Source organism: Clytia hemisphaerica, unplaced genomic scaffold, assembly GCF_902728285.1.
Source record: "Clytia hemisphaerica strain Z4C2 unplaced genomic scaffold, Clytia hemisphaerica genome assembly, whole genome shotgun sequence".
Taxonomy (NCBI): domain Eukaryota; kingdom Metazoa; phylum Cnidaria; class Hydrozoa; order Leptothecata; family Clytiidae; genus Clytia; species Clytia hemisphaerica.
This window is the reverse complement of record NW_027104206.1, coordinates 718,436-744,706: the sequence shown is the minus strand read 5'-3', so window position 1 is coordinate 744,706 and position 26,271 is coordinate 718,436. Positions and strand designations below refer to the sequence as shown.

General features: G+C 34.9%; 1 protein-coding gene across 1 annotated transcript; it reads left to right on the top strand.

The window, feature by feature from the left end:
• Window positions 1–88: 88 nt before the first annotated feature.
• LOC136815349 (forkhead box protein J3-like) lies at window positions 89–23,094 on the top strand. Its single transcript, XM_067071791.1, has 3 exons — window positions 89–141; window positions 19,336–20,341; window positions 20,668–23,094. Exons 2-3 carry the CDS (start codon window positions 19,616–19,618, stop codon window positions 21,691–21,693), a joined length of 1,752 nt encoding a protein of 583 aa, XP_066927892.1. The 5' UTR covers window positions 89–141; window positions 19,336–19,615; the 3' UTR covers window positions 21,694–23,094.
• Window positions 23,095–26,271: the final 3,177 nt, after the last annotated feature.

Below are 26,271 nucleotides of genomic sequence, written 5' to 3'. Positions count from 1 at the left end.
CGTTTTTGTTCGATTGACATTCGAATCGAATGTTCGAATTTCCAAAAACATGCAAAATCATAAACACTTTCTCATGAAAAACAAATTGCTGAGTCCTGAGATCAAGATTGGCTACAATATTTTTTTATAAAAACATTCAAGGTAAGAAGAAATTCTTTTCTTCTAGATGGGCTATTCCATTTTTAAACCATACAGGGGTATTGACGAACTTTTCCAGGGAGCTGAGCCTTGATTTTCCAAAGGGTTTTAGTTCGTTTTGCAGATTTTCCAGGGCAGGGGTTCTCTCTTCATAACCTGACATCAATAGTCATCTTCCAGGCCCTTTTTCACAAAAATTCACTATCCAGGGGGTGTCGACCCCTTATTTCCAGGGGATAGTTTGTTATCCAAAATTTCCAGGGGGGTTAGTCTGTTAGTGAAAAAAATTCGTCAATGCCCCTGTACCCCCGCCTGTTTGTACAATTTCTTTGGAATAGCCTAAATAAATACCCTTTTGAACTCTTTCAATCAGGAGGAATTAGGATTGAGATTAAAATTAAAAATTATTGTTGGTTTTCCTGTTTCATTTTATCAATGATGAGGAATGATACGATTTTACGACGGAATCTTTCAAAAGGGACAAGATTTAGAGTAATTTTAGCACCAGGAGCAACTTGACTGATTTTAGAGGAAGGGAAGGGTTCCATCGGGTCGTGCCTTTATCCACTCGAGCAAGTTTGGGAGTGGAAGAGAAAACCAATGTCCTAGACCTGTAGCTAGAAGAGGCGTTGTGACATAAAAAGAGGCGTTGTGGTATAGTGGACATCAACTTTGATTCCTGTACAGGTGACCAAGGTTCGATTCCCACGCACAACGGTTCACTTGGCAAGTGAACAGATCTTCGCCCGGGTCAACCCATGCCATGTGAGGGGAATCGGGTAATCAGTTCAAGGTGCTGACGGGATGCTTACTCAAAGCATCTATAGTTGCGAGAATGGGCTCCCAGAGCCTCCTATAACTCAACCATAATAGAATAGAAGAGTCTAGATAGACCTAGACACTCTGGCTAGACCTTGATGAGAGAATGAGTCGAGATAGCACCGTCTCATGGGTTCTTTCATTTTTCTTATCCATTATGGATTTTATAGGACCCAGAATATTGGGATTCTATCATACAAAATTTCATACCGACAAAAATCTCCAAAACTGCCTGGTTCTTAGAATATTGATGCAAAACTAAACAAGACTCGGAAGGGCATTTTAAAAACGCCAGTCTTTCCGTCATCAAGGGACGTATCTTCGAATAAGAGCTCACCCTTATTCAAAATACCCCTGCCTCACTGTTTTAATGACGATCAATACAGCCCTGTCTCATTGTTTTTATCAATTCTTACCTTTTACAGTCCTGTATATCATTTTACAGCCATGTTTCTAAACTTTACTGTAAAAGAAGGAAAGTCGATTGATTGGATTCAGTGACCAATATCATTTTGACTACACTTTTTAAGCCTGTATGGGTCGATTTTGGCGCGTTTGATCGTTGAGAAAACTCGGGTTATGAAAACCCAATTAATTACGTCATGACTCGGTTTTTTAAAATGCACCATAACTCGGTCATTTATGTTTTGCGTAAATGAGAAGTTTTGATGAATTTTAAAAATAGTTTTATACCTGCCGCTGTGATTTCGTTAAAATCGAATTTTTGAATTCGAATTTTCGAAAAGAGAGAAGATTACAATATAATTGGTCAGCTTGGTTGTATAAAAAATTAACTCGGCCCTTTTAAGTGCATCTTCAAAAGCCGAGTTATGAAACTTTTAAGGTGCACCATAATTAATCGAGTTATAAAACTCGAAAATTAGAGGTGCACCAAAAATGACCGAGTTTATTTCAACTCGGAAAATTAAGGTGCACTATAATGTCATGATGTCATAACTCGGGTCTTTCATAATTCGGTTTCATAGCTCGATTTTTGGACCTACCCCGGTGGGGTGGAGGTCCTATAAATTAACCTGTGTTCGTCCGTCCGTTCGTCCGTTCGTCTGTTACTAACTTTTCTGAGGATTGAATCATATGAATTTTTTGATTTTTGGTACAAAGGTGCAAAATAATAGTGGCCAAAATGTGACGGAGCCCGATTTTCGAGATAAAAAACAGGTTTTTTGGACTTTGTGAAAAATTGCTTCATTAATTTTTTCTGATTTTTTGCATGAAAGTAGGGTAACATCATAGGTAAAAGATGGCTCAAGCAGATTTTTGCAAAAAAATTTTGTTGCCTCAAAAAACGCATGTTTATTTATAAGAATCACTTTTAATAAGCATACATCAATGTTCTTAGCCATATTATTATTATTTTTATTAGTTTTTTAAGATGAAAATGTCACGGTGGAGGTCAATCGTTTGAGTTTTCTAGAAACACTTATTATTATTTTGGCTGAAAAACGAATCTTTATCTGTAAGAATCACTATTTATAAGCATAGATCAATGTTCTTAGCAAAATCATTATTTTATTATTATTTTTTCTAAACAAAGAAAATGTCACTTTAGAGCCCGATGGTTTGAGTTTTCTGGAAACTTTATTTATTGAGCTGTATGCATTTTTCTGATACACGTTTTTTTTTTATTAGAACACCTAAAATTTGGCTGAGCCTGGATGTGCTTATTTTTTTAGCAATTTTCAGCCTAAAATGTTCTTAAATGCGTTCTTAATTTTTCAGACTACTCTAAATCGATAATATGATACAAAATAAAGAGCACTTAAATTTGGCAAAATTTGGACAATATTTTTTTTTAAATATTTTACGTTCAAAAAGTTTTGTACAAAATAATAAAATTGGAATGATTTCTTAAGGGAATATTGTAATGCATTGGAGACCACCCCTAAATTCGGTTAAAACTGCTTAAAAAGAGGAAAAAATTGTAGTTTCTTGTCATTTTTTCCAAACTGAGGCTGGGCATGTTCTTAAGATGTTCTTAATTTTTCGACGAATTTCAGCCTATATGTTCTTATAAACTAGGTTCTAATAAAAAAAAAAACGTGTAGTGGGTTGTTTTTATAAAGAAAAGCGTTTAATAGCTTTTTTATTTCTTTTTCGAAAATCTTTTTCAATAGTGTTCATAGTTTCTCTCAATAGATGATATGCTTTCATTTTTATTTATTTTTTTTGTATTTTGACCGTCTTATGTGTTTCATTGTTTCAATGTTCACTGATTAGTTTGATAACCAGGTATGTCCATAAAAGTATCACTTGTTTAACCCGGGTTTTTCAGGTCTCTAAAATTCACATCATAATTTGGATTTACTTTCACTTTCATTATCCTATGATTAGATTGTTTTAATTCAACGTAACAATGAATCTATTTTTGAATAATTGAAATAAAAATTTTTGATTCAAAAAAGAACTTTTTTGTTGCAATGGAATAAATTATGCAAAAAACACAGTTCAATAATCAAACTTCATAAAAATACATTATTCCGTAGCTGTTATTTTGAAATCCTTGTAGCCACGGTAACATCATAATAAATTTATTCGCATAAATTAGAGAGTGAAAATTAAAATCGTATCATTTTGCAAAATGTAAATACAATGTTTTGTGTCGGAGTTGATTTGTGATTGCTCTTTATTGTACTAAAAAACAAAAGAAGTCCTTTTAAAATTTTTACGAGGCGACATAATTATCTTGTTTTTAACAACCGTCGCTGTTGTCTTAGATTTGTTCAAAAAAAAATTATGTTCTAACCGAAAAAAAAATTTTTGTCCAACTTTTAAATGGGTAATCGGAGCAACATGCTTCTGTAATATAGATGATAAGGGAGCGAGGAGATTTGTTTGGAGATTTTCTCTCCTATGGTTCAAGTTTATGATATTTATGGAAGGAATTTGATTTTGTGCCCATTTACTGGCTTCTTATTTTTTGTAGAGAAAATAACGGTTTATTTTGGGCTGGAAGCAATGAGTGATTAATACGAAACTCAGTGACTTTTCCGCCAGGCCAGGTGTCCCCGTGGGGTCTTGTAGGGACATGCTCCGGTAGATTGGGATATAGGACTGGAGTAGACGTATGAATTTCAAACGATCCCATGCTACTTATTTCAGGATAAGAATATCCAAAATTTTTGAAGCCTTCGGACGTATTTGATTCAGTCATACTACATACTATTTTGGCTTTTTTGGTTTTGCTGCAATTGGTGAAAATGCATTAATGTAAATTTCAACAACCCCTGTTTCAACTCAATTCAAAATGTTTTCGTCTAGAAGGAAGTTTTGTGTTATAATGACACAGGGTTGGGATTTTGGAATCAAATGTGGTGCAGTGTTTTACTCACAAGTGAATTGAAAAGGGGTCACAGACCTGGTAGGATTTTTTCAGCCAACAGGGATAAAAATTTAATGGACTGAAACTTGATGAGGATTTATAGTCCCATATTTTTTATGGCAGGGGATTGATATTCTTTTGTTTTCAAGTCAGAAAATTCGGTGAGGATGGGAAAAGTAGCATAAAATCATCCAGTGAGGATTGGTTTACTTGATTATTTTCGGTGGAGACAAAAATTGGGGTATAATTTTCCACCGGGGACGATATTTTTGCCATTTTTTTCTAGTGGGAAGGGGTCCCAGTGGGTCTGTGAGAAGGGGGTGTATTGAAAAAAAGCAAAATTCTCAAATACAATTCCAACTTCTGAAAATAAAATACAAATCAGTGATACTTGATAACAAGATTTTCAGGAATTGCTCTTCTTAAGAAATCTTGAAAACAAATCTATAGGGATCTTACTGTGACATGAAAACCGCATGAACAAACCACACAGTAAAACAAAAATCTTCATCATATCTTCTCCTTGTGTACAACATATGGGAGGGTTAAAAAAAAAAGAGGATAGACAGGATTTAAGCTGATTTGTGTATTTCAACTTGGTAGTCGTGTTATGGTATATTTATAGCCCCTCCCGACGTACCGTCGTTTTGTATAAGTTTCCCATTTCCGCACTAAGATTCTTGTTGCTTTTGCGGAATCTTTCCGTTATTTTTCCCGGGATAACCAGCATTGGATTGGAAAGGGTTCGCTTCTAATGGTACGGAAAACCTTGTGTTTACTCACGAAACTGCCTAACTTTCTGAAGCTCATTTTTCAACTAACCAAAGTCCTGGTCTTTAAGTTAATTTAGGTGTTATGTTGGCGTTGTATAACAGGAAGATAGCATTCCATATTCGAGAAAGAAGCAATCTTTGGCATACCACAATTAAAATGGATGCTGTTTAAAACTCTAAGTCAAGAAAACATGGAATCGTTATATTAATACATTTTTAAGAGGTAATCAGAAAGTGGATTTTCATTCTATCTCTATCTCTCTATCTCTCTACGTATCTCATGTATTCAAATATACTGTTATATCATCTTTTCTACTGTATCTACCAAAAATGATTAAATCTTTTCGAATTGCATCATATGGAATCGTATGTTTTTGTTTGAGCACAAATGAAAATAAACAGATTGTCATTTTCAACGTATCAAGTGTCCTTCAACTTCCAATAGAAAATCGACTTATCTATCCCCAATCTTCTGTGTTCAATGTCTTCATAAACCACGTGTCAAGTGTCAAGTAGGCGAGAAGAATACAAGAGAGACAAAAATACCAAAAACTGTCCGTTGAATTAGCTGACTTAGCACAATTTTAAAACTCAAACAACCACACCCTATTTCTCTAATACTAATCTTGCCTTTTCCTTACAGGAGATAAAAATAAATTTAGAGCCAGCCGCATTGTACTGTCTCATCGGCTCTTGTTCTCCTGTCTGAGTAAACGCCGGATTCTTTTACGCCGATTCATTATCTACCGCTGCTCGATTTCGTTCTTTATACCAGTTAATATGTAGGGCTGCAAATAAACTTATCACTATCAGTGATAATATAATTAAACGAGGCAGCCCTAAAACTTTGAAAATGCAAACGTCCGTTGCTTAAAACGAGTTACGCTCGCTGAGGACCACTCGGGCTTGTGTTTATAATTTAGTTCAGACTTCGACTCAGACTTATCTTATTCACGCTTTCTTCATTTCTGAGTATTACGGTTTCCCTGTTTTTAGGCCTTTTTCTCTCCAAAAACCCACAATTTTACAGTTGACAGGGAAATACAAGGAGAGACAAATTAAATTGCAAAAGTGCTTCAACGATGAAAGGAAAGACGTGCGATAGTTTAACAGAAATACGACACCTCTTAACACAATCTCTCCCTTTTCTCTTAACCACTTTATTTTTTTGAGATTCCTCAGTTTTCCGTTAATACCTCTGAAAGAGTCTGTGTTGTCATTTTTGAAAAATAAGTGTCAGTACTTTGTATTTTTTTGTTTACATTTTGTGTACTATCCTCGTGTGGATGGTTTGTGTTCACCGTGTATGTTCTGCGATTTACATGTAATTTTATTTTATACATAATGGTAGATTGATTGTAGCCTGGTTAACCAAGCCAGTTTTTACAAGGCTAAGATACGGCTAAAGGCAATATAGCGTTATCGGTGTTTTAATGATTTTTATGGTGTACGGAAGTTTTAAGTTGGCCTTGAAAAACTGATATTCAGTCACAACTTACCATCATATTTTACCAAGTGACTGGATCAATCTGGCTTAGATTTCTAGGCTAGATTGATTGATGGTTAGCAAGCTATATGACTAATTCAGACAGTAGAAATAAAGCAAAAAGTAATGGAGGGAACAATAATCGTATAACGCCTATACTACTGTATTACACGCATTATAAACGACTCCAGTCTAATTGATGGTAGATTTGGTAATACCACGTCTTTTCTTCTACTTTTTTTCAATGTGTTCTTCAAAGCTTACGTTTGAAGAATTATTTTACTATAACAGTTCACACATAAAACAAAGGTAAGGGCTGGCTGAGAAGGAGGCGTGAATCTTTGTCCGAAGTTTTTTTGTGAGATTTTCAAACGGTTTTTGCTAGTTGATGTAGAAGAGATGATTTCTTTAAGTCTGTATCTGATATTCGTAATATCCAAAAAGCTTGTCCAATGTTAGTGTTTGGCACATCTCACACTCTCACTCAAATATTAGTTCAGGGTTTTCAAGAATTCCAACATTACAAAAGTCTCTTTAATAAACTTTCAAAACATTGCTTTACTATGTATACTACCTCACTTGAATAGTTTAAAGTTGTTCCTGGGCAAATATTGAGTGCGTCTGTTACAATCCCTTCGAGTTTGTTAAGCTTGCTTACGTGTTAAAGCCCTTATTAAAGGTCGAAATATGTTGTCCTTTTAAACTCTTGGTTTTGCGTTTTTACAGGGTGCTTTGACTTAACGGATGGCTTATTGGTATATATTTTCTTTGTCTGAAACCGCTAGAATTAGGGTTTTGATGAGAAAGGTACGGGACAGATTTGCTGCATGTCAGTATGCGTGAGCCCGATAGTAATATGCGTTTTTTCTTTGTATGCAAAGATTTTCGATTTTGTTCGATGTTTTATGAATTATAGTAATGGAGAATCATACATTGAGATTTTGGGCTTTTTGGTCATTCCACAGTTAAAACAAAAAAGTTAAACTGAACGAATGAGAACTACGTGACCGTGGGTAACGGCTAAGTCCTGCTGTTTAAAATATAGGCCAAACTGGCCGAAATTCAGTACAAATATTGAGTCCTTAAAATGATAAGCGCGGTACTGTATTCTAGATTCCAAATTATTCATCGTCATTTGATATATCAGAATCTTATGAAGCGATTTGAATCATAGAGTATATGTTTTTGATGAGGAGGTAGATAATATTTAGCATTGTGTTGGTAGATTTCGTTACAAGGTGATAATCAGCTGATTTCTTCTCATGTTATTGATTCCCCCATTTGTCTCTTTTGTGTCTTGTGTATCCTATGACAGAATAGAATATTTTTATGAGAAATGGATACCATCTAGTACCATTTTTTCTGATCGAAAGGTCTCACACAGTAATGCTGGTCTAAGTAATAAGGCAATCATTCACGGGCAAATAGTTGATGAGATTCTAACACCATCCATTTAACAATGCGATGGGATGCGGTGAATAACGAAATGCTACACAAATTTAGTTCTTTATAAGAACAAACTATATAAGAGCATAAGGCTTCTATGGCCAAAATATTAAGAACAAGTTAAGAATATTTTAAGGCTTTGTGGGCTCTAAAACAGCCAATTTCTTAGGAAAATGGTGAATATAAGAATAATTTAAGAATATTTTTAGGCTCAAAACTCACTAATTTAAGAACATCCGAAGGCTTCAAAAAATTTTGGAAGTTCTTATAAAAAAAACGTGTATCGGATAATCAGCTGATTTTCATAATATCATTTCTTGGTAGTTTGTGGTGAAGTTGACAATTTAAAACTATATTTGAGAAGTTTAAATGCCAAAATCAAATAATTTTTTGTTGACAAACTTCTTTAATACCTTGATTTACAGACAGTGTGATGTGTTTGTTTAGCTTTTAATAAGTACTCTATCTCTCTCAATCTCAACATAAATACTAGCGCATCCTACGCACCATATTGTTTACATCTAAGGTTTCCATGGAAACCTCCTCAAAGTATAAGTTTCAGTTTTATTCGATTAATATTAGTGTTACATTGTTCTCTCGACCTATGATGAAATATAAATCTTTCGATAATAAAGTCTTGAGGGCGTTTTGTAATGTATCAATTTACTTTAAATTGTACTAAACTCTATTTTTTATTGTGAGATGATATAAAAGAGCGTATTATCAAATCTTTACAGAAATCGTCTCTTATCCTATAATATCAGCTCCATGTGATGGAAAAACTTTTCCTATCTGAAAAGGAATCTACTTGGGGTGAAATTTTTCAGACCAGGATAATATTTTGCCGATTTAGATTTAGCAAGTGTCGGGGTCAGTGAATATCTTTGTTTTGCGAGGAAGAATATAAAGCTTAAACCTGGTCGTTGCAAGGGACGAGATGGAGTTTTTACAAGCTCTTAATTTGATTTGGTTGTTCGTTAACCAGTTATGAAACAATTTTGTTACTTTTTCTAAAGAACGCGTCATTTTCATTACTTCGAAATGATCAACTTTTAAAGTATCTTATAAAAACTCCATCTTATCTGCGTCGCAAACCAACAAACCTTTATTTTATCGTTGAATTGCATAAGATTCCACTCCCCGCACTAAGATTCTCCTTACTTTTCCGGGATTATTCCGTTATTTTTCCCGAGATAATCGGCATGAAATTGGAAAGAGTTTTTCTAAACTAAATGTACGGAAAATCTTGTGTTTACTCATGAAACTGCCTAACTTTCCGAAGCTCATTTTTCAACTACCCGGGTCTTTTTCCTATAGAAAATTAGAAGTGAAGTCTGGACTGCGGGCAGTTGAATTGTATGTAAAACGACGGCATGTAAGTATTTCATCTGCTGTACATTTTTATGAAATTTTTTCTATTCGCCATGACGTCATAAAAAGGTTACTGCCCATTCCCTAGTTGAAATTTCCATTGTATAAATAAAAAAAAAATAAAAAAAATAAAAAATGTATACTGATACAGTATTCCTCGAATCAAAAAGTAATTTTCTGTCAGACCATCTATTGTGACGTCACTTATCTGATTTTCGTTAATTTATTAATCTCTCTAAACCCAGAATAGCTTTTCCATCAGCTGATTTGACACAGATTTTCTCGGTTCTGTGGATTTTCGCTTAATAATGGATGTGATTTCTCATAAATTTGTAAAGGTGCGAGAAAATAAAAAAAAGCCGCAAGGATAAACGTGGAACAATATTTCAGTTACAATGGCAGTCGAGATCGGTACTCACGTATCTCATGGTATAAGTTTATCGCTTTGTAGTACACTCTGTGCGCATTGTCTGTTTGGTAAAAAAATTCCCGTACGGAGCCCTCTGCGATGAAGTGTGATTTATAAATAGCAACACTTATATTATCGTCTCCCCTCTCTCATCACCAACACTCCATCGTAGCGGTTGGTTTGAAAAGTCTCAAATGAGAAAAGACAATGACAACAGACCCTCTACGGCAATGAATCTTGAAATTAGCTGCTGGGTCTGTGTACAGACAAGCTCGCTACCAGTAGGGAAAGAATTGGTGGTGACTTTAGAACAAACACACGTTAGGCTGTCAACTCACTGCTATCGTTTTTAGGGGTAGGGGTAAATCAACATTTTTTAGGGGCTATCTTCAAATCATGCTGTGCTAGAGTTTTTTTGATGTGTTTCTACCCAAATAACAATAATCTGAAAAAAAAATACAATTTCATGCATTTTTCAGGAATTGCCGGACCAAAAACTGCCGATTTTGGTCCCAAAACCCCCAAAATGGCAATTTCGTCATTTTACTGATATTTCTCCTTGTTTATGATCCCATATGAAGCCATTTAGTATTCAAAGTTGTTTGAATATAGTTTAGAAGTACTTAAAATATAATTTAGGTGCTTTCAACACCTTATTGGACCAAAAATTAGGCAGATTTGGGCCAAAAACTCAAAAAAAGGTAATTTTTTGTCAATTTTGTTATGTAAAAGTTGCTTAAATGCACGTTATAGGCCTGAAAACTGCCATTCATTTCAAGGAAATCATTAATGCATCACAAGGAGTCAAGACCAGGGACCTCTGGGTATAGAATGGGCTTTTTTTTATTTATTTCTTTAGGAAGAACACTCAAGCTTACTCAAAACATTGTGTTTTAGAATGAAATACAATTCCATAATGGTAGACTTTGGCAAATTTCTGACCCAAACCATTTTGGTTTTCCCAGAGTATTTCCAGAATACTTTCAACACCGAAAGATATCAGGACCCTATTTGAAGCCACTTTTGAGATTTTAGCCTGAGAAAATTAGAGTTTAGCTCTAAATATTGCGTTTTAGTGGGAAATGCAATTCCATAATGGCGGACTTTGGCAGCTTTCTAACCCAAACCATTTTGGTTCTCTCAGAGTATATCCAGAATACTTTCAACACCAAAAGATTTCAGGACACCATTTGAAACCATTTTTGACATTTTAGCCTGAGAAAATCAGACTTTAACTCTAAATATCGCGTTTTAGTTGGAAATGCAATGCCATAATGGCAGACTAGGGCAAATTTCTGACCCAAACCATTTTGATTCTCCCAGAGTATATCTAGAATACTTTCAACACCAAAAGATTTCAGGACACCATTTGAAACCATTTTTGAGATTTTAGCCAGAGAAAATTAGTCTTTAACTCTAAATATCGCGTTTTAGTTGGAAATGCAATGCCATAATGGCAGACTAGGTCAAATTTCTGACCCAAAACATTTTGATTCTCCCAGAGTATTTTCAGAATACTTTCAAGAGCCAAAGATTTCAGGACATCATTTGAAATCATTTTTGAGATTTTAGCCCAAGAAAACCAAGTTTTAGCTTGAAATATTGGCATTTTGCATGAAAACTCAATTTCTAGGGCGCCATTATGGACTTATAGGAAATTTTTGAAAACTCAAGATTGATTTTTCCTGGAGCTTTCTCTGAAGTGTTTCATTGCTGAAAATTTCGAGTGTGTACCTTAAAAAGTTTAAAAGTTGTGGGTCCTCAAAAATGCTGCTTTCGTGCATTTTGCTACCCAGAATCGGAGAAAATCAGCCTTTTTAGCCTGAAATTGAAACATTGGGCGATCTCGCTGGGGTTCTTTTGTCTTTTTGTGTTGAATATTAGTACAAGACATCATTTAGAAACCATTTTGACCCTTTCCTGGCCTTTTATAGTCTTAAAATGGGCAAAGAAATGCCATTTTGCCATTTTTTTTTTTTTTTTGTTTTTTTTTTTTTTTTTTTTTTTTTTTTTTTTTTTTTTTTTTTTACTCATTTTTTTTCGCTTTAGTGTGAATCAAAGACCCCCCTGGGGAATGCTGGATTTTTGACCTAGGAGGTTAAAAATTGCGCAAAATGTCTTACAATAGATTAAATTTTCACAAAAAATACTACACTTTCAATTTTTTGACTTTGCCATTTGACGATCTACCCTAATAGAAGGTGATTGGGATATGGCTGCAGATTCCAGAAAGAGACTTTTTCATTTGATGAACAGCAAAACAGTTTTGTTTGCGTTTGATCAACACACTTCACGATTGTGATGGAATCGATCAGAATTATTATAGATTAATATATATTAAATCTTAATAATTTTTAGCGAAATGAATCAAAAATTCATTTGAAAATATTTAAATCGGCATCAGATTTGAACTTTATATTAATTTACATTTTTATAGAAAATTCAGTTGATTTTCTTGTTTATTTAGCTTAATTAAGCCTCTAAAGCCCATTCTATACCCAGAGGCCCCTAATCTTGACTCCCTGTGATGCATCAATTATTTCTTTGAAACGAATGGCAAGTTTTAGGCCTATAACCAGGGGGGGGTCGGTAGTAAAATCTCAGACATAATGACGTTTACTACGGTGGTGGTGTGACGAAAAATCGAAAAAAACTTTTACTACCCAGGGTAGTTAAATACTAAAATGGGTGGTATCTATGTGTTAAATGTTGAAAAAATTTTACTACCTGGGTAGTTAAACTGGTAAAATTAGCAAATTTTAGCTATATTATTGTAATTCTCTCAATTTTTTGGATGACTTTTCCGAAAAAATCTGAAAATTTTTATAATTTGAAAAAATTTTCTGTTGGAAAGTTGTTTGCTGCAAACAAAAAATCCTCGAAATTTTTTGTCAATATAAAAAAGACTTTCATTCTAAGGGCAAAACATTAATTTTTGCACTAAGTGACAAATGTGTCACAAAAATAATCATTTTTTAGCTTTTTTTGCAAAATCAGTCCTAAAAGCAACCAAAAAGTAGGTGGTCTCCATGACAAATTGTCCCAAAAACTTTTACTACCAGGGTAGTAAGATACCTCTTCCAAGAGTCTGGGTGGTGGTATGTAAAAATTCATAAAAATCCTTTTACTACTCATATATGTCTGAGATGTCCGACCCCCCCCCTGCTATAACGTGCATTTAAGCAACTTTTACATGACAAAATTGATAAAAAATTAAATTAATTTTTTTTGAGTTTTTGGCCCAAATTTGCCTAGTTTTTGGTCCCAAAAGGTGTTGAAAGCACCAAAATTATATCTTAAGTACTTCTAAATTATATTCAAACAACTTTGAATACTAATTGGCTTCATATGGGATCATAAACAAGGATAAATACCAGTAAAATGACGAAAATTGCTATTTTTGGGGTTTTGGGACCAAAATCGGCAGTTTTTGGTCCGGCAATTCCTGAAAAATGCATGAAATTGAATTTTTTTTTCAGATTATTGTTATTTGGGTAGAACCACATCAAAAAAACTCTAGCACAGCATGAATTGAAGATAGCCCCATTTTACCCCCACCCCTATTTTCTCCCCAAACTGTTCGGGTTGCAACTCTTTCTCTTCAATCATCCCGCCCCTGACTCCGCCTCCTTACTTCTTTATCTTTGAAATTATTCTTTGACCTATTAAACTGTGATGTCCCCCACCCTCTAGGGAAATCAGGTTAAAAAGTTAAGTGATCCGGATGAAGGTTGAAACTAGATAAATATCGCTTGGGGAAAAGAAAGCTAATTCTTTTAGGACTTTTAAAGCCAGTTTGACAGTTCATATTTGAGGTCTGTATCGCTGGTTTAATACACGTTTTCTTTTTTATAAGAGCATCCAACATTTTTGAGGCCTTTTGAGTTTTAAGCCTAAAAATGTTCTTAACATGCTCTTATGTTCCCAATTTTGAGAGTATTTATGTCCATTTTTCTGAGAAAACGGGTGTTTTAGAGTTATCAAAGCCCTAAAATGTTCTTAACTTGTTCTTAACATTTTTGCCATAGAAGCCTTATGTTCTTATATAGTTTGTTCTTGCAAAAAAACGTATATGCTGAGCTTGCAAAAACAGTGTTCCGACAACGAATTGCCTACTATAAAGTTTGTTGACAATGTTCAAGATTACTGAAATCTGAATATTCGTGCTTCTCGCACTCAATCCCTTTACTCATTATCAATTTAATACGAAATGGAGGTTTAATTACTTCTAATTACCTCAATGTACGAAAATTCACATTATAATGATCGCCTATATTTCCCTCGAGACATATTTGAAAATATACTATGAACCGTCATTCATGGAATGTCTTGGAAATTAGTAAAATTATATTTATTTACTCGTCGCTATTGTACTAGTGCTAAAGTATGGGGAAAATGTCGTGAGTGAAGAAGAAATCTTTTTATAGCTAGCAGAAGGAGGTAGATTTTTATAGCTCCTTGTAAAACATGTATGGATGACCAACATTTGTTTGTTTCCTTAGTTAGATGAAAGTCCGAGTAAAGTGTTGTTTTTTAGATAGATGAAGTAGGGTGCCTTTAACTCACATGGGAAGGAGCGATTGTGTCTTTTTTGTTAGCACGGGGTCCTACCGCCGGGTATGCGATACGACTTGTGCTAGTACAACCATTCAAGCCAGGGCTGTTTGGATTTGACTATCGATAAAATCACAGGAAATAGTGTTTATGTGTACCGAGTTAGTGTTTACGTTACAAAAAATGTCTACATTTAATGAAGGGTGTTATTCAAACGCCGTGAATGGTGGTCTGAGAATCTTCTCGGTAACAAATATACTGAACTAACCCCGGCCAGTCTGTACCACTAACTCGATCGGGAAGATTCTTCCGAAATGGGAAGTACCTTCTCGAACGGGAAGAACTTACTCGAATTTCTGCCGGTTTGGGAAGATTCTTCCGGGGGAGTGGGCACTCATATTGTCTGATCAACGCATGTACCGCCCATAAGGGTAGGTTTTCGATACCATCGAAATTCACTGTAAGGGTGAACTCTGGATAGAATGCACTATAAGGGTCTTAACTGAGCATTCACCGGGCTAGAATCTACATATGTCAGTTATGTCAACTTAACCTAGAAAACTCAAATCAAAATTCTTGCACATTTTTCATTCAGTACAGTACTATATGACACTTATTTTCATAATTAAGTTTATATCGGTAATCTCCTTCATCTTGGTAGGTCTTTTCTCCAGGAAAAAATTATTTCTTAATATTTTATCATTACTTGGAAAGGGAGATGTCAAACCAATTCTATTTTTGAAATGAGAATTCATAAAAATCATTATTCATTAGACTGATTCTCGATTGAGTAATTCCCATATCATTACTTTATCTTTTCTTGCATTATTTATAGGATTTTCCTAAAAGCCGACTTTTTCAAATCTGGTTCTAGAATTCTCGTACATGTATTTCAATCCTTTTTTAACTACCTAGTTTACCATAATAACGGCTATCTATCCAAAATTTTGTTCAATATTCAAATGAAAGAATTTCCGTAGAAAATTACCGAATACTTAGATATACGAACGAAGTTCACTCATAAAAACCGCTCAGCGAAACCCTCCCAAATTATGTGCTAACTTGGCCAAATCATGTGCCAAAGTGACTGTGCTGTAGAACTATTCGAATTTTTGTCTCTTTGGCGCGTTTCACTGTTGCGCGAAAGATAGCCGTGAGTACGGTACCAGGTTTCAACAAAAAAGCTCTGGTTCTCAGTTCCAATATTTTATCAAATGATTTTCACCGGGTAAATGAGACAGGGGTGTTTTCTAGCAGGGATGACTTTTCCCTTAGTTTTCCAAACACTGGAAATTTTTGAAAGTTTATTCTTCCACCTCAGTTGATTTTTCAACCATTTTTTCCTAGGTGGATAGGGGTCTAACCGGATCTGTGACACAGAGGTTTGTTTAATTTTTGTTACCACTGAAATTGCTCTTATTCTGTTCTTATCTTCAAGGCAAGATTTAGCGTGTTTAGGACTTTTTTCGCTTTTCTATGTACCTTTACCCTCAGTTCTTTTTAAATACATCATCCAACACTTAGCTTTGTCTCAAAATTGTTCTTATATCTTAAGCGTTTTTGAGTCTCATTGTTCTTATAAAAAGTGTGATAAACGGGGACGGTGCTAATATGATCAAGGGGCTGAGTTGGACCTTCCTTGACTGAATTTAACGCAACTCTCTCAAATACAAAAAAGTAAAAACTGCTTATTGCTAGCCTTAATCTTGTGTGTTGGATCTCTTTCATTTGATAGGAAAGAAAATTTTAAGGAGAGTTAGAGGATTGAGAGTGATGTTGAAAATAGAAATAGTGTATAAGTGTTATTCAGTACGATGTATAAATGTGATATTCACAAGAAAAATTATTGATAGCTATCAATTATTTAATACAATTTTCTCAATATGATTCTTTCTTCCTTTTTCAAGATTTTTTTATTTTGAGAGTTTACTTTTTTTTCTCTTAAGAACGCACTCATTAGGTATATCCGGTGATTTGGGGCTGTTATAATTGTTTTTTTAAATTGTTTGTTTGCAGCTTTCCTGCATGTATGATCTATAGGTCCTCTTCTTCGAAAGTTCATAGATAGAAGTGCTATACCTGATGCATTTAAAAACAACTTTAAGAAATGGTATTATACTAATGTTCTTAAAATGTTCTTAAGATGTTCTTATGAAGAAATTATATTAAGTATGAGAATATTTTATTTTTCGCTATTACCAGTACTATGTGTCAGTTTTTTTTAAATGAAAAATGAAGAAAGAAATATTTCATTTGTTATTTTATTCGGGTTCATAGTCAACCTCACTGTAAGTCTGTCTCTGCATCGGCAAGTTTTTCTTGGTTTTTCATTTTCAGAATTAGGTCATATTTAGATGGATCCTATTGGAGGCTCGTTTTCGCTTTGTTTTAAAATTGATTGACGGATCGATTATTTCTGAGAACCTGGTCTGGAGAACCACCAGCAGACTTCGGCGGAAACGGGAGGTTATTTTTCCCCGAGTTTTTGTTAACTAGATCATTTATCTTTTTTGAAGCTATTGTACTCATGTCATTACAACCAATAGTTTCTGATTGAGGGTTAATCTCGAAACCAAAATCTCAAGGAGTAAAACATATTGGGCGACAAAGCGGTATGTAGAGTAAAAGAAGTACGGATGTATGACTTAGTTTAAACTGCGTGTAATACAGTGATACGAATGCGATAAAAAATATTAGTTTGTATAACCTAGAAATTTTTTCATTCCGTTATGTTTTGTTCAAATTTTGCTCTGTCTGAATTAGTGGGCTAGTCCAACATGAAGTTCTCGGTGCTTTTAATATTTTGAATATCTGGGAAATTTTGGGATGGATATATTATTTTTCTAAAATTTTTCTACCGGGATACCAATCCACAGTTTTATTAGGACCCATCATTTTTTTAAGTTATTCTCAAGGGAACAAATTTTAAGTCGCTTTCATCCTCACAAGCCCCCCCCCCCTTCAACGCGCTGTCTCACCATTGAATTTGTGAGAAAATTGTTTCTATATATTTTTAAAGATTGAATTTTCCAAACGTGGTGAAAATACACTGTTTTTCAGTTTCCATAAAAAAAAGCACTATTTCAAATTTTTTATAAGAAAGCAAATACAAAATCATCCGAAAGAAATTTCGAGTCACAAAATAACTCCGATTGGCGCCGAAATATTTGGCACAAAAGGGGAATTTCCTCAGAGTTTTAACATTAGACTTAAGACTTAAAGCTTAGGATCTCAGGATCTAAAAGCTCAAAAATGTTCCAATAAGGCTGAGAATATAGCTTGGAAGCCACTTAATCCCTCCCAAATCGAAAAATTCAATGAAGCATAATTGGAAGTACTGAAACTGCAATTCTCGCCCGATCTTTAAATTCTGAAAAACCTTAAAATACCCAAAATTGCCAATATATTTCGGTGCTGGTTGTAAAAGCAATTTTTTTTATTGTTCTATGTATTCTTTTGTTTTTAACCTAATTTGATTAGAATATTTTTTTTTCGCATCCTAAAAGATTCTTATGAAAAAATATGTTTTATTCCCACAGCATGTAAAGTTTTCTCGGAGGGGATTTTGCTTGTATTTCCTTGTTGCTTCTTCGTTTCCAATCCAAAATTTACATTAATTTCTAATTTTTCATGTTGATAATTTTCCTTTTTTTTTTCATTTTCTTGCTAATTTTTTTTCCTAAAATAATATTTTTTTGGGCCCGTCGAAATAATTTAAGGAAGTAATTTTAATTTTTTTTTTGGAATCTTTTACAATCATATGAAATCGTCTTTATAAATTTGTTTGAATTTTGAGTTTACTTATAAATCGCTTTGAAATCAGGAGATTTAGTGAAACAAGTTTTACGATTTCTAGACTTAAGTGGAAAATTGAAATGTTGAAGAAACCCAATACTATCAACTTGTAATTATACTATAAAATCGAAACCATTTCAGTGAAAAAAAAAGTTTCGTTATTTGGAACCTTTGTCAACAATGGTTTCGAGAGTTTGTAGAAGTACCACGTTTCCTTCCCCAATTTTCGTAATTGATAGTCGGATTGCTTGAAGAATACCCTCTTCTCACAGACCCAGTAGGATTTTTTCAGCCAGTGAGGATAAAAATAGCGGACTGACACTCGACGGGGATTGGTATTCCCATATTATTTATGACTGGGGATTTCAATTGTTTTGTTTTCAAACCAGAAAATTCAGTGGGGATGGAAAAAATAGCATAACATTTTGTAGTGAGGATTAGTTTATCTTATTATCTTCAGTGAGGAAAAAAAATGGAGGATGCTTTTCCACCGGGGACGATATTTTGAACAATTTTTCCAGTGGGAAAGGGTCCCAGTGATTCTGTGAGAAGGGGGTGTAAGAATTTATAAAACATCCTCAGTCTAAAAACTAATACGTGTCAGTTCTCATCGTTTTTGTTTTTCGGTATATGTAACAATTTAACCTATTTTGTCTTTTATTTGCTTCATCGATATCTAACATAATACAAAACGAATAGCTTTTTTTTGTTTTGCCAAAGAAATTTCGCCAATTTTGAAATACATGCTAAAATGTTCCGCTACGGTTTAAACCTCCATGATAATTTAGTGTTTATTTTTATGCTTTATGAAGAGTTTGTTTGATATCCTTTTTCACTGTTTCAAGGCTTTTTTGGCAAATATACCATATTCTTCTCTTTCAAAATTCCTCCTTTGACGATATTATTTCATGTTTTATAAGGGGAGATATATTGAGGTTTAAAGGCCTTTTAAAGGGAATGAATCTTGGGAAAATAGGAGTCTTTGTAGGTCAAAACTTGTGTTGGATAGGAAGGAAGCGAGGGAGAAGCTATAATGGAGACAAAATATTATGTAGTTCCTGGTTGAATAATCTGAATAATTTAAGTGGTCCGGCAAAAACAATGCATCACGTCTATCTTTTATCAAATCAAAGTCCATATTTGATATCAAAATAGAACAGTTCCTTTTAATTCAACCTATAACTGTATTCGTTTTTCGTTTCAGGTAATATACAAAGAACGTCGTTCAACAAAAGAAAGATTGCTTCAATTATTGCTCGTTGATTCACACTTGAGACAAGTTGTTTGAAGATAATTTCATCTCTCAGCTCCTTATGGTCGTTTCCGAATTCAGTCGCTCGAATTCTCGTTAAAAATCAACAATCTATCCTTCAAAGATATTATTTCATGGTCGGTTATCTGCATTGAAGCATATCTTACCTGATTCTCTGCATCGTTACAAAATATCCAAAGCATCACGCCGCTCGGCGTTCAATCGAGCCAAAATGCCAATGCTGATACCAAACCACCAAAGCATCTCGAAAAGTATAGAGAGTATCTCTAAAAACGGAATCGATATAGATGCGGTAGTCAGGAACAGTCTTTCCAAGTTATCAAAATCACATTCTCAATGTGGGTACGCGAAACCATCTGAGGAGCTTCTTAAGCGTGAAACAAAACCGAAAGTGCAAAGCGTTTCACCGTGCGATAAAACACGACCCAATAAAGTGATGCCACTCACGCCACGGAATAAAAATTCTTCAGACTCTAACAACGCAAACAAAAAACAATCTAAAGTTTCATCACTCCGCGCTAAAATACAACAACAAAAACTAGCCGCTGAAGGTCTTAGTAAAAATATTAAAAAAGAAAACAGGACTGTGTCTAATGAGGAGTTAGACGATAGCTTGACTAGCCTGCAATGGCTGACTGGTGTTAAAGTAAACGATTTAATGGAGGGCAAACCGATTTCTTACGCACCCTTATCTCCCGCCCCATCGAACTGTAGTGACGAGGGTGAAGAACAAAAATTCGGGCGTGGATACCGATATCATTCTGATAGTGTTGTAGACTATCGAACGAACAGTCGTATCAAACCGCCCTATTCATATGCCGCCCTTATTATCATGGCAATGAAATCGAAAAGTTGTTCTAAAATGACATTGAGTGAGATTTATAAATGGATCACAGATAATTTTGTCTTCTATAAACATGCAGAGCCTAGTTGGCAGGTAAGATAGAAAGCTCATAACATTGGTAGACATAATATTTGTCATAAGTTTATATTTAAAGAGTATTTGACCGCCTCCAAACCCTCTCTTTTATCATCATTGTGTGCGACAATAACGGCCATTGTCTCTAACGGCCTTGATACAACATTTATCAGGGGAAGGGGTAAAATTAGTTTCAGACGTTACATTCTTGGACTCTAGTTAACTTTCAGAGTATGCCTTTGACAAGATTTGTTGAGAATTTAGACTTCTTCATAACGCGAGCTCGTTTATTTTTCGTCTCGTGCTCAGTCGTGAAATCAAGCGTTTCCTTCTTTTATTTCCAGAACTCTATTCGTCACAATCTTTCATTAAACAAATGTTTCGCAAAAATACCACGTAACAAGGGTGACCCTGGTAAAGGCGGTTACTGGAGTATCGTTCCTGAATACGCGGACAAACTCCTGGAATCGAACATCCGGAAACGACGTTCCTCGATGATGGATTACGGCTGTCAAGAATACATTAAACGCCAACGTTTAGATTTGTTTGAAAGTCAACTTTTATTAAAAATCAAAGAAGGTTTACGATCACCGACAAACGAAAACGTCTTTCTTGACACGAACAATAATAATGATACGAACAATTCAAAACATAGCGATGATCACAATAAAACACTTTATAGAAATATCTATAAACATGCTTCATCTTCAAGTACATCACCAATGTTTCCGCAACAACACGCGACCGCTACACCAGCCGATGCGGAACAATGCCGGATGGACCATCCATACGGTAAAAATCCGTTTTCACGATTCATCTCCGATGAAGATAACATTAAAGCTTTAGCTGATTCTTTACAAAGATCATCAAACTCTTTCACAGATCCAACATCTACATCATGCTCTAATTTCGATCTCAGTAGTTCTATGTTATTAAACACTTTTGCAAACGCTATTAGGACGGACTGTAGTTGGAGCGCTGAACAAAATTTCAATCATAGCGGAAATACGAGTGATTTGTTAAGCGGCAGTATGTCGATGGTCAAGGAAGAACTCCTAGAAGCTCGTAATTTAACTTCGGAAGGTGAACATAGTTCAACTCTCTTAGCTAAAGGACTGACAAGTAGTTTGAATTCTTCCGGCGGGTTCACGGCAACGTTCTGTTTAAGTCCGCCGTTATCGGGTGACGACGATACATTGTCGGATGATTTGGACGCCGATGAAGCACCGTTTAACGACTTGGATTTAACGATACGTGGTACGAGTATGACGTTGTTGAATCCGACACCGGAAATGATGGAGCAACTTGAAAATGACATTAAGGATGAGCCTTTATCTCCAGAATCAATTGATATGCAAAGCGAAGAATGAAATTTACCGTCAAATGTTGTTAAGGTCGGTGATTCTTGAAAGTTGTAAATTTGGAGAGATAAAATGGAAAATGGAGGCTGTTCTTTGGTAGTTGATGGGGTCCGTGCATAAAACAACTACATTCCAACGCCGAAAATTGAAGACTGGAAGATTTTACCGCCCTTTATTTAAGGGCGTGGTCCTCTAATTTGAACATTTTTCATGATTTCATGGTCATATCTGTTCCTTTGTTCTCGTTCGATTTTTATGAACTTTCTAATCTAAAAAAGACACTATAAAAAGCTTATTAACTGAGTGAATTAAAATGTTTAATTTTGCAAATTTTGTTAAGAAACTATTACGGTTTTTTCTTTATAGCTAGTTTTGAATTTATACATTTTTTTCTCGAATTTGCAACCGTTAATTTTTATGCTTTAAGTTTTTAGCTTTTTATAACGGCAGATATTATGTCCAAATAGTTTACTTTGCTTAGAAGTTCTTTAGAACTTCTGAAACATTTTCAGTTTCCGAGACATTCTCTATCATTTTAGGCTGTTTGCTTTCCTCTACAACTAGTATAATCGAATTTTTGCTTCTTACTACTAGCGGTTTTGTAGAGGTCTGCGATTCAGACTTCTATCATCTGAATTTTAAGAATAACATATTCGACAAATACGGTTGACAGACGGTCGTTTTAACAACGTCTAACGTTCCATGGATGTTATCTGGATGTAAAACGGACCTAGATACGACAATTTGTGGGTATGGAACGAACAACCAGGCTATTTCTAAAGATTACTAGTATAAAAAAAGCATCAAGTTGAACTTCACGGAACAAACTGCTTCCATTTACGGCTAACTACCTATCCAAAAGTTCACACTTAACATTTGAAATGATATAACATTCGTCTTAAAAATGCAAACTCGTACCGAATATTTTGATATATTAACCAAGCTTGCCGCTCATAAAACTGTTCAACAATACCCTCGCAAAATTATGTGCCAGCGTGGTTTTAACTTATTTCAAAGTAGTTGTGCCGCAGCACTATCCGAATTTTGGCGATTTTATTAGCTCGTTTGATTGTAAAGCGAACTTTTGGATTTTCAGCCGTAATTACGGTAACAATAATCTCTTTTTTTTTCGAATATTCTCTTTGAAGAGAAGTAGGATTTAATTTTGGATTTTCGTTGTTTCATTTATCATACAGTTTTCGTGTTTATAAATTAATATTTTCATTTGAAGGAGAATTTGAAAAAATAACCATTTAGTCATTATTGTAAAAGCAATTATTAGGTCCATTATGAAAACAATCATTATTTGTACATAATAAACATTTATGGCCCTGTTTTTTTTTGTAAACATACTGAGTGGTAAAGTTAAAAAAATTAGATTTTCCATGAAAAATAATATCTGAAATATTATTCAGTCTTTTCAAGAGATTTTACCCCTTAGAAAAATTTCAACCTGTTTATTTTTCGACGATTCATCATTTTGTCCAATCGATCAATGGCCCGATCAATCATACCAGGGCTCGATGCAAATGCCACCAGTTAATCGAGTACATGTTTTATGTCGACTTAACTAGAAATTACAAAATAATGACCGCTGAGTTCCCCTTACTACGAGTAGGGATATTTTATGCACATGCAAAGTTCCAAAAACAAACGAGACAGTTCATACATTTGAATACATTGTCCTCGTCTGAAAGAAATAAGCGATACTTGAAGGTTTTGTTTTTAAATAAGAGTGATGTATCGGGTACTCATCAATTTTAATTTGCAAGCTTTTTCACATACTGAATTGACACGGATGTGGAGCAATAGCGAGTTTATGTTTATGTACGTAATTGCGCTTTCGAGGACGGTGGAGTGACTAAAGCGATTTGGAATAACCAACAGTTATGACAGGCAAAACCAAGTACGGTAAAAGTGCTGATTTACCGTCGTCCTCAGTCAAAGAAGATCTAGACAAATCAGAAGCTAACCGTCTTCGTCGCTAAAAAAGCACATATACCTTATCGGGGAAAAAATGTCAGGGGAAAGTGAAGAATTTGAAATTTTGGTCGGGGGAATTGACGAAAATGCCTCTAGGTGAGGAAATTTTTCCCCGACTAAATAAAACTCCGACATTTTTTTCCCTTATAAGATTCATAAACTCGCTCATATTAGTCAGAAAGAGGAAAGAGACATTCTAGTTCTACCTACATGTTTTTTTTTATAAGCAAGTTGTATGCCCCTTGGTCAGGCTCGTGTATGCTTAAGTTCTCAAAGCATCCAGACATAGTTTATGCTTATTATATGCTTAAGAAATATGCTTATGATTCACCTCGAGCCAAGTTTTTAGTGAAATTTCAGAAATTTTGTGAAATTTGTTCAGATTTTGGGAGCAGTGAAATGTAGCTAGCCGTGGACCCGGGGGGCGGGGAGGGGGTACTTAGGCAAAAAAGGTGCTGGGTATGTGCGGACGGTAAGGGTCGGGTTTTTCACCTTTCAAAGTCTCTCTAAGGGTTACAAAAATCAGGAAATTTCAAAGTAGTCTCTCTAAGGGTGGGAAAAATCACGATTTTTAGAAAAAAAATTTGATTTTGAGAGAAAAAATTACAAAAAAGTCTCACTAAGGGTAGGAAATTTTTGAAAATCAGGGAAAATTTTTCGATAAAGTCTCTCTAAGGGTCACTTTTTCACTAAAATTTGGTCTCTTTAAGGGTCGGTTTTCGGAGGTCCCGTCCGCACATACCCCTCATTCACCAACCCTAGTATGCTTATAAGCGTTATGCTTATTAAAAAAACATGTAATCCTTCATCGTGCCCGCCCTAAGCGTCAAAAAGTCGAAAATGGCGGGAAACAATAAATCGGGGAAATATCGGAAAATATTTGTGAAAATAAAAATGGCGCTCAAAAAAGATCGACACTTGTAACAGAAAAATTTGTATTCAATGTTATATCGTTGTCAGGTTGTGTTTATGTAGCAAGATTGATGTGTTATCGGTTACCATATTTTAATTTGTAAGTTTTGACCCTCACAATTGTCATGTATCTTTTGCAAATTTATCTGATCGGTTGGGAAAGATTTTTGTTAGAACAACTACCGCCTGACTGACCGCTGTTGTGCACCGTGTGGTGTTGTTGTGGAGATCGGGTAGCTAACTTGCAATGCAGTCTTGCATGTCTTGCATCAGTGGAGGCTAACATGCATAGCCCTCAAATGAATGATCTGGCTGTTCATTAAAATATAAAATTAAATCAAAACAAAAATAAATGGTAGAGTAGAGCTGGCAAGCTGTGTAGTTAATTTGTTTTGAAATTTTGCTGCTTTGATTGGTCAGTCATTTGATGGCTATGTAAGTTTCCTTCCACTGATACAAGTTACCCGACTTCACGGTATTCATGCTACCGTCAACTGCTCTAACTTCAGTCAGGGCCTCCTTTCACTTTATCGATATATTACGCAAACGGCAGTGTGTGCTAAATTATTTTTGTTTCGCTTTCGATTTCAAACAAAGGCCGTAGCAACAGGGCGCGCGTACATAACAACAGGGCTGGGTAGAAAAATCTAAACATAGAATTCAAAAAAAATACCGATCATCGTATAGAGCACTAAAAAACACCCCCTTTCTATGTTTAGTTTGTTCTCTACCTCAAATTATAACTGAAAATATCTTCAAAAAACCCTTGTCCGCTATTAGCCCACGCGGTAATCTTTGCCCGCTTCAATTCTTAGATAATGAATAAGAGAGGTGCGCTTAGCTAAGCCGTGCCACAAGTGTTACGCGTAAGCCAAATCGCGTATTACGAACAACCTCTAAATTGCCGAGTACAGGAGAAAAAAAATCGAAATTCAAAATGGCGGCCAAGCCCACGCTGATAACTATCAAAAATCTTCGTTTTTCAATCAGCTATTGCAGCTCAATAAACCAATGAAATAATTTGAAATAAAAAGTAAACAAACCTTGAACCTTTCATGAATCCAAATAAATAAAGGTATTCATCTAAAGTGAAGATTACATTTCAAAATAAAACGATTTCCAAACCAACCTAAAGTCAGTGTCTGCCAACTAAAAATGTCTCTGCAGGTTCACTGGCAAGGAGTTACGACTTCAGACTTTAGATTCCAATTCTTGTATAGGCTGCAACTACACTGCCAGATGATCTGTATTACAAAGACTTCCAAGTGGGTCCATAAGCTAAGAAAATGAGATTATCATAGAGCACGGGGGTTTTGTTTTTAAAAACAAACTTCAAAATAAAATTGTTAATGAACTTCTTACTTAAAATATCACTTACTTACATGATTTATATATGATATAACACCCCTTTCTTAAATAAATGGCCTCTTAAAGTCTTTTATGTTTGCCGCAAGAAGAGAGAAACATTTAATTTGACCCCCGGTTTTTTTTCTCTTTTTCTAACAAATTCCCGCGCGTTAGTGTAGACACAACTTTAATCCGGGGAAATGAAGCGTTTTCATTGGTCTAAAATCACAGATGGTCACGTGACCAGAATTTTTATCCAGGGAAATGCCGTGGCCGCAATGTTTTGCTTTAGTGAGATTGACCATTTTGTTGTTTAGATTTGAGCGGGCGAAATTTCTGTACAAA